Genomic DNA, 16,857 nt, shown 5'->3' on the forward strand with positions numbered 1-16,857 from the left:
ATTTAATGAGCCTTAACCACAGTTTCTATAACACACTCTTCAAAAGAGAAAAAACTGTGACACATGGGAAGGAAGGCACCCAATATCCAATTTACCTGATTTCCAGGGTGATTTACATCTTCCTGTGTGGATGTTTGGCTCCTGGGTTTTGTGTACTGTGGCTGATAGATGAGGATTTCTTGAGCCCCTTTTTCATCTTCACCAGAAGTACCCAGCTCAGCTGAGTACTGGGGTTGGGGCTGCACGTTCCATGGACTGCCTTTGGGAACAGAAGAGGGATGGACAACTTGGGGTTCAGATCAATAATTCCCCGATTCGTAAGTAACATTTTCTGCTTCACAAGAACTTGAGGCAAAAGACAGGAATGAGAACAACAGGGAAAAATCAGCAAAAGCACTTTATGACGTTGTAGGGCTCACATGAGATTGAAAATTATCTTGAACTGGTATTGTAATATTCAGGTTTGTTCGTTTTTTCCAACAGGGACAACTCAAAGTATAATGCAGATTAAGAGAAAATTACATTTGGTGCCTATGTAACACAAAGCCAGCTGGGTGACTTCAGGCCAGTTCCTCTCTCAGCCCAAGGAAGGAGGCAAGGGCAAACCACTTCCAAGAAGAGCGTAGGGACTTGGCCCGCGCAGTTGCCAGGAGTCAATGCTGACTTGAAGGCACCCCAAAAAGCAAAACAAAAAACCCTCTGCAAACATTAAGCAATTTAGAAGAAGTGTTTTTACCCATTACAGATGCTAAGACTGGAGAGAAATATGCTTTGACCTATAAATTTAAACTGTAGTATAATTAATAAAGGCAAGATTATTTCCTGTCAGGAACTGGGTTTCTGGAGATCTGACTTTGCTGGGTGTCCTGTGCCTGACTGCCTGACCCGTATTTTTTTTCCCTTTCCTCTCCTTTGCAGAATTTCCTCCCTTGCAGAGGGGAGATATTGCTCAAACAAACTATCTCTTTCTAAACTCCTTTTCTTCCCAGCCCAGGCTTCCCTAGCACCCTAACCAGCTTGACCTACTATCTGAAATTGGCAAGACCCTAATCAGTTTTACCTTAAAGGCTTTCTTTTGCCTCCTAAGTGGCTCAAGGCTGGAACTGAGGCATTCCTTTCAATGTGTATTCCCCACTGTGTGCCTGCTTACTCTCTTGTAATCTCTTCCTCTCTAACGAGTGTAAATGCAAACATTAATTTCCCCTTGCTAGTTATCCAGAACTGAGGTGAGGATTCCAAAGGGCGGGGGAGTGGGGAACAGGGCTATAAGATTTACCCGTTTTTCCCAGCTTCCTCGTGAGTCGAGTTCCAGAATGTGAACATTCCCTGCCATTAGGGCTCACCCAGCTGTTTGGGGTTCTATTCTTCTGATGCTGTAAGTATGTTCAGAGGTGATTTCTCAATAAAATATTTTCAAGATTTATTAACATACTAGCATCTCCCTTATCGTTCTTATTCTTTGGTAACCATCCTGCAAATTCTAAATTAAGCATCGATGCACAGATTAAAGGCAACACTGGGTAATGGAAATGAATATGAGAGGCAGAGCAAGATCTACTTCCTTGATCTGTAGCTAGTTTTCAGATTAAAATTTTTGACAGGGCACGTGGTGGTGAGATTATTTTCAAGTCAAGCAGACACCGTTCTTCCATTTTAATAAACTTGGGGGCTGGAGCAGACTGGCATGCTACAATTTGGGACAGGGCGCTCTAAACGATTCTGTTACTGATGTAATTCCTCCAAGGGCCAAAAGGGCAGGTGACTGGAAAGGGACAGGAAGAAGACACCTGGCCTCCTGGAACAAGCTGTCCCCACTGGTTCCCGCTTTCCTCAGCACCCCCTTTCCACCTGACCCTGTCTCTGAGAGATCGAAGTATCACCAATAGCAAGAAACTAACCTCAGAATGCAGAAGCTCCTTCATCTCAGAAATACCTTTTGAGACTTTTCCCTCATGCCCTTCTTCCCTCTCTCCTCTCTTCTCCTCCCCTTAAGACACTGAGCTTTGCAATTATTTCCCAAACTTCAAATGCTCAATATTGTTATTCATTAATCAGCTAAGTTAAGAAACGAAGAGTTAAATTTGTGTGATTCTTAAACTTTACCCTCACAGTTCAAAGGGGTGTGTTCTGCAGGCTTGTAGCATGTCTGTGTTTGAGAGAATGAAAAAGAGAATAGAGGTGTAGATCAAATACATGCAAGATATTTGAAAGGATATATTCATGGAAGGAAGAGGTGACTGATAAGTCCAGCTGCTAAATGGGGTAATCCAAAAGGGCAATTTCAGCGCGTGGTCCACTGACGGACATCAGTGGTAAATACAGGTAGCCGTATCAATAATTTATTCAGAGGTTAAAGCAATTACATATGGGAAGATGTTCCCAGAGCAAAGGGCCGGCTGACAAACCCACAGTAAATGTACAATACTTAAGAGGGGGATTCCAAGAGGGCAGGACCGATTGACAGGTACGCTGTGTGTTGGCTGAGTAAGGGAAGGGTTTGTGCTTAAAACAGATCCAGCCCCAAGTTTGGCCTAATGATCGGTTCCAAAGTTACTGATGGAGATTTTCTTTCCTGTGCAAGTAAGTTATTATGGATATCACAAAGGATATGAAAAAGCAGGGTTCTTTTTCACTCTCTGTAGTAAAAAATAAATAAATCTGCATTTCCCCCTACCAGTTCTTATTCAGCATGATCCAAGAGAATTTGCTTCAGAAGTTCTTTGAGAAAAAGAAGAAAGTTTTAGAGAAATGTTCCTGGGTGAAATCTGGGGGTGTTATTTAATTATAGGGCCGCCAAGGTGTTTGTGTATGTGTGAATATTCTGCCTTTTAATGTACAATCATCTCTTTTTATTTGTCTGTAGGCTCCCCAGCTTCCCACACTTAAATGAAATTCGAAAGGAAGAAATCATAAGGAAACAGTTTCAGCAGCGGTGGTATTTTCACTACTAACAGAATCCTGCACTCAAGAACTTCTTTCCCAGAAGAAATCTGGAGCAATTCCCCACCTAATTTCTAAATTAGGAATTTAGATGGAGAATGTTGAAAAGCCATTTATGCTAGCTCTATTCACAGGGAGCTCTATGGTGATTTGTTTGTTTGTTTGTTTGTTTGTTGCCTGTTTGAAAGCACGCACCTTAAAGTACCGTGCAATTAAGGGCACTTCTACTTTGGGCTCCAGTCTTAAGGAGACTTTGAATATATGAAGCTGTTTTTACTGATCTTCACCACTGATCCATCGAAGAAAAGTGCAGAAGACAGGAGAGGCAGAATCTGTTCTATTCAGCATGCAAAACATATGCCCAACTTCTTCCTTCCCTATTCCATTTCTCAAATATCCGATGATACGAGGCAGGAGTTTAGAGCAGATTGACATGAACCGTCCGAGCAATCTGTTTGGGCCTGGATCTCCAAATACTGCACCTCCATGCGAGTAATCTCAAGTATCTTTACAAGCTCTGTAACTAAAGCTTTTGTTAGAAATTTAGAAGTTCTGGAGCTTTTGTCTCTCTGTCCCTGTAGTTTGTAGCTAGCTTTCAGTCATCTAAATCACCTGCAGGTTGACAAAACCTACAGCAAATTAAAAAGACATTATTTGCAACCTGAGGAAAAGCAGATGGCTGATCACTGCTCATGCACTTTCCAGTGTTTGTCACCTTGTAAGAGAAACAACATTAGGGATAACTTAGTTTCTGATAATTTCATTTCCTAGATATTTATAGTATCTGTAAAACACTGAACCCTCCGATGCAGCAAAGATTTGGAACATAACTAGATTGTAATCTATTGTACACAACATTTCATAGAACATTTAATCCCCTAAAACTCTGCAATGTAGTCATCGGTCTGAAAATAAGAAAAATATTTCTGTCCTGTTCTATGATGTATACATCAAACCAACGATCTACATCTTCACTGGCAGTAATTTTTCACCCTCTGCTTTTGTCATGAATCTGGATGTGCATTAGTGTGCTATTCATGCAGCTATTTCCCACAGGCAGTTAAAAGCACAAGGGGCTGAGTGAGATTGTTTTCAGTAGGAAAGCCTGCTACAAAGCTGGAAAACCAGGGAAGAGAATTTTCCCAACCACAGACAGCTATCCTAGAAGTTGCAGAATTGTTGGTAGGAACAGAATCAGTAGCAAGCTCATCATTTCGGAAGATCTGGAGCCCTGAGGTGCTAAGAGCACACACGGAAGCTCAAAATTGGGCAGCGAGTGTCCCTCATCCCGGGAAGGATTTGAATTCCCTCTTCACAAATAGAACACCCAAATTCTTTTTGGATTGGATCAGCTTAATTTTTTTAAATTCAGGATTTAAATTTAAATTCTGTTCAGGAGCTCAAGGGGGCATACATAATATTCCCTCTTCCTATCTGTCCCTGCAACCACATCCCTGGGCAATAGGTTAGGCTAAAAGAGACTGAGTGACAATATTAGTTGTGACATTAAGAGCTGCATTTGACTGGCTGTAGGTAGTTAATTTATTTCCCTTCCATAAAATACTCTGAGGTCAAACTGGCAACTAAATGGATCACTTATAATCGGAATTTTGAAACCAAATGTTCTCTTGTATATATGTATATGAATAGATCTACATTGTGTGTGTGAATCTCTCTCTCTCGAGATTTCTATTTTTCTTTTTTCCTGTTTAGTTTACCCTTTTAGTATCTTGCATCTTTCTATTTGCTATTGCTCAGTTCCATCACATCAACCACTTCTGAATACCTTCTGTCTACTATTTTGGCCAAATGTCCTCACATAACAGAGAAGAAATTCTAATATAAAAAGGATCTGGAATTTTAAAACTGTCCAGTTAGTCAGTTATATGCCAGTTTTTATTTTGCTGGAAAGATTTTGAAGTAAACTGCTAATGGTGGTTTGCTGGGACATCAGTTCTTTCTCTGAATAATGAATAAAATATAAGATGATACATATTCTGATATGTAATCAGAAGATGATACATTTCTGAAAGCTTGACCTGTAGCCTTTCAGTTGTCCTGAGAATACAAGACATATTGTTAAGTAAACACTTCCTTAGAAGCTGCATTTAAGACTGCCTCTAATGCCGGAAGCACCTACCAGCCCTGGGGATTCTTTCCAGGTTTTTGGTATGCGAGTTGCCTGTAAACTGGACCTCTGTGCTGAATTCCTGTTCTGGAAGAGACGTGTGCTGCCCCTGCTCTTGCAAGATACGATGGAAGACAGCAGCCAAGTCTGCTTCAGCTATCATCGAGTCCTTCTGCAAAGAGGCTTCCTCACCATTTGGAAAATCTTCAGGACTCTAAGAAGAAGGATCATCTGTCAGTATTAATAAGCAGGCTGCATGTTCTCTCATCTGCACACTCAGACTTTTCGTTTCCAACAGCTTCTTAAATCCAAGGGCATTGTAATCTAGCATTAGTCAGTTGTGGTGCAATAAACCCTGTGTGCCAAAAATGTATGAACACATTTTCACGGGGCACAGACATGGCAGAAATTGGGCAAAGTCACTGACATTGGTAGGGGTTATGTTAAAAGCTGAAGGAGCTTGCCCTCAAGCCACATTTCTTACATTTGACAGAGATTCAACCCCCGTCTACATACACTTCAAAACTATAGCAAAACTGAACCCATCCAGGATGCCAAAGGCAGCAAGCTCTGACGTAGGAAGAAGCCACAAACCCAGGTTATGTTGTCGCATCATGAAAGGGTCTTAAAAACAGTTACTTGGCCTAAATCACAGATGGCTAAGCTTTCCTTTTTCTCAGAATTTTATACAATCCTAATACTTAATTCCTGGTAGCGTAAACGTGAATAAAAAAAGAAGCCAAAAAAAAAAAAGGAACAGACATGTTAATGTTTTTCCAGAGATTTACCTCTCTATGACCCAAGAGATGAGCAAGAGATTTCTGGTTATCTGAGCTTGCTTCCTTGTAATAAATTCCACCAAGGGAAGTCTTCCTCTTGAGTTTTCCTCTGCAAACCTAATTCTACCTAGCTGCATTTCCACTTTTTGTGTAAGAATTAAAGTCTTCCATATCACTGATTCATAGAATGGAGGTATGGATTTGTATAAATCTAATCAAGTTTTTTTGCCCAGTTTACGAGATCAAATGGCCATTCCAGGAGGTGCTATGAAGAAGATACAGCTTCTGCTGAGACCCACAGTGCTGAGTGCATGGGGCATTCTGATTGGAAAAAAAAAAAGCCAAGAGCCCCAGGCATCTCATACATTTTCAACAGCCTTAGTTTTAATATATTTCTCAGATTAAAAGTTCTTAGGCTACACATTGGACTAGCAAAGTTTAATGAATGGAGAAAAACTGAAAAAGGAGAAAAGGAAAGATCAGAAATTCACACCACCACCACCACCACCACCACCACCAGCAGCAGCAGATCCCTAATACCTGAAAGCCTTCTTTCCCAGGACCTGAAGAAAGCTGGACAGATTGACGGCGAGATTGGGCAGAATATTCTGAGTCGGTTTCAAAATCAAAGGGATGGACAGAAAGTAGGCGCCTTGTCTTGCGCATCTTAGAAAGCACAAAAAGTTAAAGATTCCAAATTTCATTGCAAATACAAGAGACTGCATTTCACATGATCGTCAATAAAGAGAGCATCTCTCCTGATATTTATGATAGTGTCATAATGCCATTTATCTGATCATTTACAACCCTTGGCAATCAGGATTCAGGGCAGAATATAGCACAGAAACTGCACTGCTCATGCTTGTAGATTACCTTTGGAGAGAGCATCTTGTGCACCAATTGCAACCTCTCCTATATCCAGATGGCCTGCTTACAGTCACTCATGTCCCAGTCCCCTACTGAACTACTGTAATAAGCTGTACATGGAGCTGCCCTTGAAGAACCTCTGGAAGTTACATCTGGTGCAGAATGCAGTGGTCCAGATTCAGATAGTCTCAGGTGGCACCACTGCTTTGGGACCTTCACTGGTTACCTGTTGACTTCTGGTGTGATTAAAGGTACTGGTTATCACTGTTAAGGCCCTTACGTGGGTCCAGATTGCCTTTTCTTGTATTCATCTGCCTATCCAACCAGATCCAATATGGTAAACTCCCTCCAGGGCCTGTCCTTACAGGACTGCACCTGATGGGGTCTCAGAGGTGGGCATTCTCATTAAAAAATTTCATTTGCTTACTTCAGCTACTAGAGTGCCTCACATCTGTAGGTTTGCTTGGACTGTCTCATCTTGCTATGATAGTTCCAGATTTCTTGGCTTCTGGCACATAAAAATCCGTATGGACAGGGCAGAGTTCTCTGTGACACTTATGAGTATACAGGGCATGGGGAGGGGAGAGCAAAGATATTCTCTTAAATATCTTTTAAAAATAATTTATCTCTTAAAGTCTTCTCTTAAATATCTTGTCCAGTCCAACAATTTTTATGATTTGTTAGCTTCTAGCCAACTTTGCAAGAACCATTTTTAAAATTAGTGTTGTTGTAATGAAAAGTGACTCTAGAGGGCAAAGGGTCTTCAGAACAATACAATTAATGTGTTATTTTCCTACTCTCACTGATTTATCTGCAGATTTATTACTCGTTTATCTGGGAGAGATCACCCTATTGTGATTAGGCACAAAGATTCACTCAACAGAGATAAGTAATTTAGTAACATGGCAGACTTTTGCACACTTAGTCTCAGCAGTTACAGAATGGCTACATGCTTAATTATTTCCTTTATATTTTACTAGCTCTAACGCCTTCTGTGTAGAAAGCCAGGATATTTATCATCTTCATCAGGCCTCCGCAGGTGGTTATATCTGGCTGATCTTGTCTGGACTCAGAGGTTAAGTTGGGAGAAGCCTTGTTAATACCTGGATGTGAGACTATCAGGGAGTAACAGAGCTGTAGGCTAGACTGAGAAATCGAAAAATATCCTGAAAGAAGGCAATGAAAAAGCACCTCCATATTGTTGCTAAAACAATTTCATGGACATGGACATGAAATCACCAGGAGTTGAGCCCAACTTGAAGAAGACTTACTTTTATTAATGACAGAAAGAAAAAGAGTGGAAATTAGAATCCTTCCCTGAGAATTCAGACATGCAAAGCACATTCCTGGAGGTGTATCCAAGTCACTAGGGCTCTGTTTAAACTGTGCAAGAGCAAAGGAGATTAGTGTCAGACAGCTACAATAAAAGAAGCACCTTTCCTCAGACAAACTGAGAGGGGAGGGTGAGGAAGGGAGAGGGAGAAATCGTTATGTAAGTCCCACATTATGTAAAACAGGCATGGAAAAAAGGTGTCTGAATTATCCTTACCCTGGTATAACACTCAGCTTCCGCTCCGTCTATATCATCACTGGTCTCCCCCTCCTCACTCTCATCATTCCTGTACAGGTGATAATCACCTGGATAAGAAAGATACATGCATATATGCAAACAACCATATGTTGATCAGATACCTACCATACAACTGGAGAGGGGCTACCACTCAGTGACAGACCACAGGTTTTACGTTCCAGAAGATGTCAGGTTCAATTGCTGCCATCTTCATTTCATTGATTGAGTTGATTTAGAAACTGATACTGCTGTATCTTCCTTCCCACCAGTAACTTCACTTCTCAGTTACTGTAATCTGGTCTAACTGCCCTGCAAGCTACAGCTAGTGAAAAATGTATGTGTCTAGTTATTCCCATTTAATGCTACTATTGAAAGAACTGTCCTTGCTGCTGACTAGTTAGGCTGAAGAGTCTAAGCAACTTGGAAGGCAGGTTACCTGCGATACTATCTTCTCCCATATAAATTAGTCAGACACTTAAACTCTACCCACAAAGAGGCCCTTGACATCTCATGATGATACTGTTAATACATGATATTCATGGCCACTGGTTATATTAGAGAATGACTTTTTATGGAGTATATTAAATGTTAATGTTGCACCTTACCACCTAAAATTAACCATGTTAATGTTGCACCTTATCAGGAGAAAAAAATAATGACTTCCCTCAAGGTCACAGTGAATGTACCTGTCACTCCCTAACCACTTATGGTGAATCAATGTGTACTTTGTAGATCTACAGACAGACCACAGGATTCCCTTCAGAGGCTTGCCTCTTTTTGACCAGGGCTCAGTTGGAGGCAGTCTACTCTGAGATATTGCCCAAATCCAAAATGAGTTTCAGAGATTGGGCCTTTTTTTGTTCCCTTGGTAAGTATGGAACAACATAAACAGCTCTAAATTTCATCTTATAAAAGACTTGGATTTTTTTCAGACACATTAAAATGCATGAGGGGATGCAGTCTGCCAAAATTCACTGAAATATGCTTAGGAATTTTGAGCTATACTTCTCTGACTTTTGATTGTTTGAACAGAAAGTGCCTGTACCTAGGCTGTTTGAGGACAGAATTTGATTACATTTTCAACCATAGCTGTTCTTCCTATGGAAAAGTCTCCAAGAAAGGAAAATGATTCCCAAATAATATGATGGGGCTGCTTTGGGGGCTGGGAGGAATGAGCGATTAAGGGAAAGGAAGAGATTTAATGAAAGAGACAAGGTGTTGAATGGAGAAAAAAGGGAGAAAAATGAAATCAATCATTTGTTTAAACTAAACTGAAAGGAAGGTGAAGCAACTAAAAGTAAAACAAGACCACTTAAAACACCAATCAGATCTCAGGACCAACCATTGCATGGTGCAATAACAGCTTAGACAGCAACTGTTTATGATGACAAAGCTGACAGATTAGGAACAAACCCCCAGGGCAATTCCAATCAAGGAATCAATATTCCATACTTCAGATGCTGTATACGGAATGGCCCCTTTGGCCCAATACCTTACACTGCTCTCCCACCCAGGCAGAAGCTACTTTCTTAAAAGAGGACTGTCTCCCTTTCAGAGTGCCCCAAAGTCCTGTTTTGCATTAGTAAGCTATTGAAAAACATCCTAGAAGACAGCAATGGCAAACCACTCCTGTCTCATGCCAAGAAAACTGTGCTGATGTGTCCATGTAAATCATCAATTCAAAGGCACTGTTACAGTCTTTGTCCCACTTCTGCTCAGGACATCAAAATCCAGCCCACATTTATAGTTGTTTCTTTTGAATGGATGTATTGCTGCCTACAGTATGGACTCTCTTATATTACATCTGCACATAAAAGAATGTCTGAAATCTGCAACATTAAGAGACACAATTTTCAAGGTTCTTTCGAAAGGACAGCACTGTTTCAGGGTCTAAAGGATTTGTAAATGACTATGAAAAAAAAGCAACTTACTGGTGACATCTGGCAAGCTGTGTACTCTGCCATGAGGACCTAGAGTAACAGAAATTAAGCTATTTTAAATCAGACTTTACAGTAAACATGACACAGAGTCCAAGATGAATTTCCTTTTTTGGAGTTCATAGCTAATCAACAAAAGCAGCAGATAATAACAGCTCTTTTCTGTGACATGGCCTACAAGCCAAGTAGTTAAATGAACGTGGTAAAATAGCTGCAGTGTTATCACTTGGAGCATGATAGGGGCATCATTTATTCCACTGGTGAATGGGGAGGGATGGTTGTCTCTGCACCACTACAACGAAGCTTGCGCCAGAATGAGGGTGACTCCCCTACACACTCTCACTTAATTGTTGTCTCAGCCTTTCTCAAAGCCTATTAACTTAGCACAAATGTAACACATCCAATAAATTATCAAAATGACAGAGTATATTTATCTCATTTTTTTCAAACTTGGCAACTTTAAGTTGTGTGGACTTCAACTCCCAGAATTCCTCAGCCAGCATGCTGGCTGGGGTATTTTGGGAGTTGAAGTCCACACATCTTAAAGTTGTCAAGTTTGAAAAACACGGATTTATCTTGTTTTTCTTGCTCAGTATTATCTCGTAACCAAGATGGCATGCTAAATTCAGAGGGTGTTTTATTAATAATCTAACTCAACTGATTCATTATTCAGAAAACTAGCTATAATCCCCCTGGCCCAATTATTGGTTTTGTTGGTTGGCAATTCTGGGAAGGGCAAGAGCAACACAACTTTAAGCTGAAAGGCTACTGCAATCAGTCCACTAAAGAAGTATCTATTGAAGATTATTCCAATGTTTCAAAATTGTTATATAAGATTATTATGAAGTCATTTTAAAGAAGTATACCATGAAGGATATGGCTGTAAATCTACCCCAGATCAGAATACTATATTGAATTTAGGTGAACTTCCTCAATCAAAGATTTTCAAATGGCAGAGAACAGCTAATTCTGCCTTCAGAAAGTGGTAACACTTCCCAACACTGCCATCTTTTGGCTAGGTATAATTTTTTTCAACAGTTTCAACCATGTAGAAAGGAGGTGTGTGTGTGTGTCTGACCTTGACCATAAAAGTGTTCCATGTGCATTCAGGTGAATGAGAGTAGAGCATCTTATTAGCCTTGAATGCTGATCCTTGTTAATACAGTGACTAAAAGAGGGAGAAGGTACAGGACAGTGGAGGTGGGCCAGTTTAAGCAGCCTTGTGTCTGCTTATGGTTTTACATACTCTGTTCTAGATTCAAACCTGGCTGAGTCTATAGCAGGTAATATTTAGTTAGTTATTTATCTGTTCATTCATTCAATTAGTAAAATATGTGCCCCCACATCAAAAGATGCAGTATTTTGTATCTGCAATTTCCAAATCATACTTTTTGTGACATTTTAGTTTCCCTAATACTGGTATTGCCAAATCATGAATTTGGATTCTACTTTTTAAATATTTTTATTCTAATTCATTTTAGAGTTTCTGAGAAGCACAAATATATAAAAATATATACAGTAGAATAAATAGTGTCTGAAAACTATTAGAATGTTCATTACGCAGAAGCTTATCTGCAGCATGAGAGTTCATGGATACAACAAGCAAGGAGACACACAAGAAATAGGAGGTTAACTAGACACAAATATGTAGCCTTGGGAGAACTTTGGCCATGCTGGAGAATGTGTTAATGGAAAGAGACTGGAGGTTGGCGTGTCCCAAGAAACCAGCAGAAAGTCAGTACGTTCTGACTAACAGAATGAAATTCTGAGTTGGATCCAAAGAGCCATAAATGGAAAGAAAATAACCACAAGCAATGTTCTACAACTGCTTGTACAACAGTTCACAGACTGAAAACTGCGTGGGTTATATGACAATTCTCTTGTGGCTACTTAAACAAAAAAGGGTACAAATCCTTAAAGTGTTTGTGAAGTATATGATATGAAGAGTAAATATGCTCTAATCCAACTCCATAGTACTAGATTGCTTCTTAACAGTGTCATATCCCTGTAACCTTTAAATAACCTGGCTTAAACCCTGATCATCTGTAAAGCAACGTGGCATTCTCAGTTCTAAAAACATACATTTAAAATATATTGTCAGTTGGGCTGTGCATTGCTTTGGGTTCAAGGGAAAACACACTTTTGAGTGCATAGACCTATCATCAATTCCTTAAATCAAATAGAGCATCCTGGGATTGTTCTGCATCTACAAAGGGCAACTGTGCAATTTACAGAAAAGTTGCTAAAAGCGCTATATGTGCACTGCCATGTTCTCTGAAGCACTTTCTTCCCTTGGCATCTGAAGAACCACACAGCCCTTAGGACTGTCATTCTATTTACAACAGAAACATGCTTCACTTGCATAGGAAAGCATAGCACAATAGCGATAACTTCTCATGCTTCGCAATGTTGTTGATCAGAAACTCGGGCTTATCAATCAAGTGTATTTTTGATACAATTTTCAGTTGTATTATTTCTAGTGCTTATTCTGTGGTCATCGAGAAAAAGGACGCTAGGCAAGAACATCAGTGATACTTTAGAGCAGAACGTTCCTAGTTCTACCAATCAAAAGAACAGATTTTATATATGTACAGCAGGGGAAATAGGTGATGGTAAATACTGGAAACTTATAAACAGAGACCCTCAATTATTGTATTGTAGGCAGCATGACTGCATCACAAAGCTTCATTTGAAGCACTCAAGAAAGTCACATTATGTGTGTGTGTGTGTGTGTGTGTGTGTAAGGCACATCTTCCACCTCCCATCCTTACTTTCTATAGAGGCACTATAGAGTGTGTACTGACCAACTGTATTTCTATCTGGTTTGGAGGCTGCAGTGTCTCGGGTAACAAGTCTGTGCAGAGAGTGGCAAAGGCAGCAGAGAAGACAATTGGGATCTTCCTCCCTCCCATGCAGGACAGGGCGCAGACACGCTGTCTGTCCAGAGCCCGAAATATCGTTAGTGACCCCTCCCACCCCCATTGTGGCTTGTTCTCCTAGTTGACCTCTGGGAAAAGGTTTCACTGCATTCAACGCAGAATAGCCAGATTAGGCAACAGTTTTGTCCCCTGGGCTATTAGACTCCTGGACTCTTAATTATAATTGTAATTAATTAATTATAATTATCCTTCTCACTCCATGGGTACACATGCTGGGTTTAGGACTGATATTTATTAGGATAAAGATCAGAGGAGTGGAATGGGTAAAGAATGTTTATTACATATTGTAGTAATTATGGTATTATTTTATTGCTTGAGCCAATGCAACAAAATTTCATTTTAATGTACACTTGGTATATAGTGAAATGACAATAAAAGTTCTATCTATCTATCTATCTATCTATCTATCTATCCATCCATCCATCCATCCATCCATCCATCCATCCATCCATCCATCATATAATAACTATACAATCCATTATCCGTCCTGGCACTTAACACTAAGTCTGGATGCTGCAAAATATTAAAGATCCCCTAAGCAATTGGTTGCTATTTTCACTGTTGCAAACAGTAACTTGTTCTTTCAAATTTTTCATGTTACTATCTTAAAAATAATGTTCCTTTATTTTCAAATGGATATCCCCTAATTTTAGAATTAAGTAACCATCAAACAGCTCATTGCAATTCACTTTTTCCAAACCATTCCCCAGTGGTGATTAATTTTCTAAAACAAAGTTGATGGGGATCAAACCAGCTGGAAAACCACATTCTTTGGCCTGGGAGTAATGTAATCTGTGGAAATAGACCGTGGTTATTCAGAGATAATTATAGTGATGTGTAGTAACAGTTAACTCGGTATCCAGTGTTTGTAGGATCTTCCAAGCACCAAGAAAGTTACTGAGAAGATCTCACCAAGACCTCTGCCCATACCAAGCAAAGCAGGATTCATTTTCTGTCCATGTGGCATCCTTCCATAGAGAGATCGCATCACCTTAGCACTTCCAAAATGCTTGAAACGAGTTCTTACATGTTCATAATACCATTTCAGAGATCCAGTCTTGACAATCCTGCCCAAGAGATGAGAGACAGTACACACATTAAACAGCATTCATTCTTCTATCAGTTAAAATAGTCCCACTGGCTTCAGTGACGAAGGTTGAAAATATTCTAGAGAATGATAGTGCTTTCAATATAACTAATAAACATGACCTCTGTCAATACATTATTCATATTCAGGGTCGCCATCTATAGAGAAAAACCAGGGTCCTGTGGTGGGACATGTTCCAACAGCAACATTCACATTTTGAGTTTGAAGAGCAACCTCTTTATAGAACCAGTTACTTGCATTTTTCTTCAGAAGTCTGGCTCAATGTACACTCATCAAGATTAAGGCTTTTTCTTCTATGCATGAGTTATCTGAGTATGAATAATGCAAGCATAAGGCTGTATTTCCCCAAAAGTATTCTAAGGAAAGAGAATTGCCTTTAGTTTTGAAATACAGATAATATAATATTGAGCCAAAATGAAGGAAAAGCTCTAAATGATGCCCCTCATTTGGTGACCCTTCAGACACAGAATAGTCCTTAATTTATGAGGATTATCCATATGAGCTGTATAAAAACATACCCATGGTGCTGATTTTGCTGAGGGAGTTAGGGCAAGTCTGACTGTGAGGGTCCTAATTCTTGCTATTAATCCAGAATTTCTTAAACACAAGGCATTGTAGCATATGAAAGAAATCTTTATTAATGCATAGTAATCAGTTCCAATTCAAAGACCAGTCTGGCCCAAAAGCCCACCAACACAGATACAAAAAGCCCCGATGCCCCTCCCTATGTTCTAGAAGCTCCCTACAAACCTACTGGCAGCTATGCATTCCTTCTTATGGTTCCTGATAATGCAGATCAGTTGGCCTTGGAGCTCAAGCACTATCATCTCAGCGATTTACAATCACATCCCTACTTTTGACCCAAGCATGCTAGCTAATTTAATTACTACACATCCCATCTACTGCTGGCAGGATCCCACATCCTGACACTAACTAGTTACTTGTATTGTTAGTTCGTGATGGTCAAGAAAATAAGAAACAAAGAGAAAATGGCTGCTGAAGTAGGGCAGAAGAGGCAGATAAGAGAAGTAATGGCCATAAGCAACACTGGAAAATCCATGAAAAAATCATCTATTTTTTTTAAGTTTCCCCCTTTATTATTTTAGAATTTAAAAAAAATCAAACATGGGCAACATTCAGCTCCTATCTTTGCACATTTAACTTTTTAAAATACTGTATTATACCTATTTTCTTTTAACATGTTAAACATAGCGTTAAACATTTGACCATCTAGAAAGAGGATCAAACTCTTGTATTCTAAGAACATGAAAGAAAGCAGCTTCAAACTACTTTGCTTTTAGATGCATACATGGAGGAAGGGGGTCTCAATTTATTGGCATCTTTGCAGGAACTGTTATCTCTCAGCATAACATACTTGCAAAGGTTATTACAATAAACATCCAAGCAATATGCACATGTGTTGTGTCCCTTGGATAATTATAGTTTTAGTGTCCCCTTCTTTTAACAATGGAAAAAGTCTGTATCAGCATCTCTCTCTCTTCCAATCCATTCTTCCCTCCAATTTCTACTCTCAGACGTGTCCACGGGGAGTAGGGGTGACACCTGATGAAGTGTGCTTTGGGACCCTATGACACATATCCTGTGACTTATGTACTTACATCCAGTATTGGGCCACAAGGATAAAAGGGTACTGTTTGCAGTGCAACATCACTACACAGGTTTCATCATTTTTCTCTCATCGTGACTAGGTGCAGATGCCTGTGTCTACTCAGTCCTGGATATGCAGTATTACTAACTGGAGGTAGACTCAAATAAACAAAAACTAACCAAACTAAACACAATATTCTTTGTAAGACTAGCTAAGTCATGGGGGCTATGCTTCATGAGAAATTAAAAGCTCAAGGAAATTTGCATTTAGTGCCCAGTCTGAACTATGAGAGAGAGGAGGAGGAGAAGGCAAAACTCTTGCCTAGCCCACTTACCTAGACAGGCGGCACAGGTCACACACCCAACCTTGCTCCTTTTTGTTGTACTGGCTGCAACTTTTACATATGTACAAGTGACAGTCCAAGCACTGGCGTCTGCCGTTTAGTAGGAACTTAAAGGGCTGCAGACAGTGGATACAGAGCGTTTCGTTGAGGTGGGACTGACTGGACAAAAGCTCCCGCTTTGTGCTTTCTTTTTCAATTTTGCTTTTCAGCTCCCTTGGGGGGGGGGGGACAGAAATAAATAAATCCATATATTCATTCTCATATTCATATATGTACACACACACCCTGTATATATTCACATATACATCCATGCATGCATTTCTGGATAGTGTAAGCCCTCCAGTCTTCTAGAGTGGGTGGCCATAATAAATGGAATAAATAATAATTAAAAAAATAATTTCCATATTGAATGCGTAAGTAAATGGTGTCAAAAAAGAAACTTCCAGTGTTTAGTCAGATGGAATGTATGAGCAGGTGAATTATTCATTCCTAACAGGGCATTTAAAATTCAAATTCCATATATGAAACAGAGCAGTGGTGGACAGTTTTCTGTGATCCACAGTCCAAATATTATTGTTGTTTTTCCTTAAAGTAGAGAGGATCAGAATTTTCACAAACTGATAGGACCAGGATCTTC

The 16,857-nt window shown here is 39.8% G+C and overlaps 1 protein-coding gene across 4 annotated transcripts in view; it reads right to left on the bottom strand.

The window, feature by feature from the left end:
- The window catches only part of MLPH (melanophilin), a 71,678-nt gene that overhangs the window by 30,930 nt on the left and 23,891 nt on the right, over positions 1-16,857 (bottom strand). For 2 of the 4 annotated variants that reach the window (XM_063317834.1, XM_063317833.1), the window contains exons 3-9: positions 16,212-16,433; positions 14,091-14,227; positions 10,216-10,254; positions 8,264-8,352; positions 6,388-6,513; positions 5,081-5,282; positions 96-259 (exon numbers count right to left, since the gene is read on the bottom strand). In XM_063317834.1, coding sequence (XP_063173904.1) covers positions 96-259; positions 5,081-5,282; positions 6,388-6,513; positions 8,264-8,352; positions 10,216-10,254; positions 14,091-14,227; positions 16,212-16,433 — 979 coding nt within the window. The remainder of the gene's footprint in view (positions 1-95; positions 260-5,080; positions 5,283-6,387; positions 6,514-8,263; positions 8,353-10,215; positions 10,255-14,090; positions 14,228-16,211; positions 16,434-16,857) is intronic. The other 2 variants (XM_063317836.1, XM_063317835.1) reach the window with 1 other exon arrangement.

The sequence above is a fragment of the Candoia aspera genome, chromosome 1, assembly GCF_035149785.1.
Source record: "Candoia aspera isolate rCanAsp1 chromosome 1, rCanAsp1.hap2, whole genome shotgun sequence".
Classification (NCBI taxonomy): Eukaryota; Metazoa; Chordata; class Lepidosauria; order Squamata; family Boidae; genus Candoia; species Candoia aspera.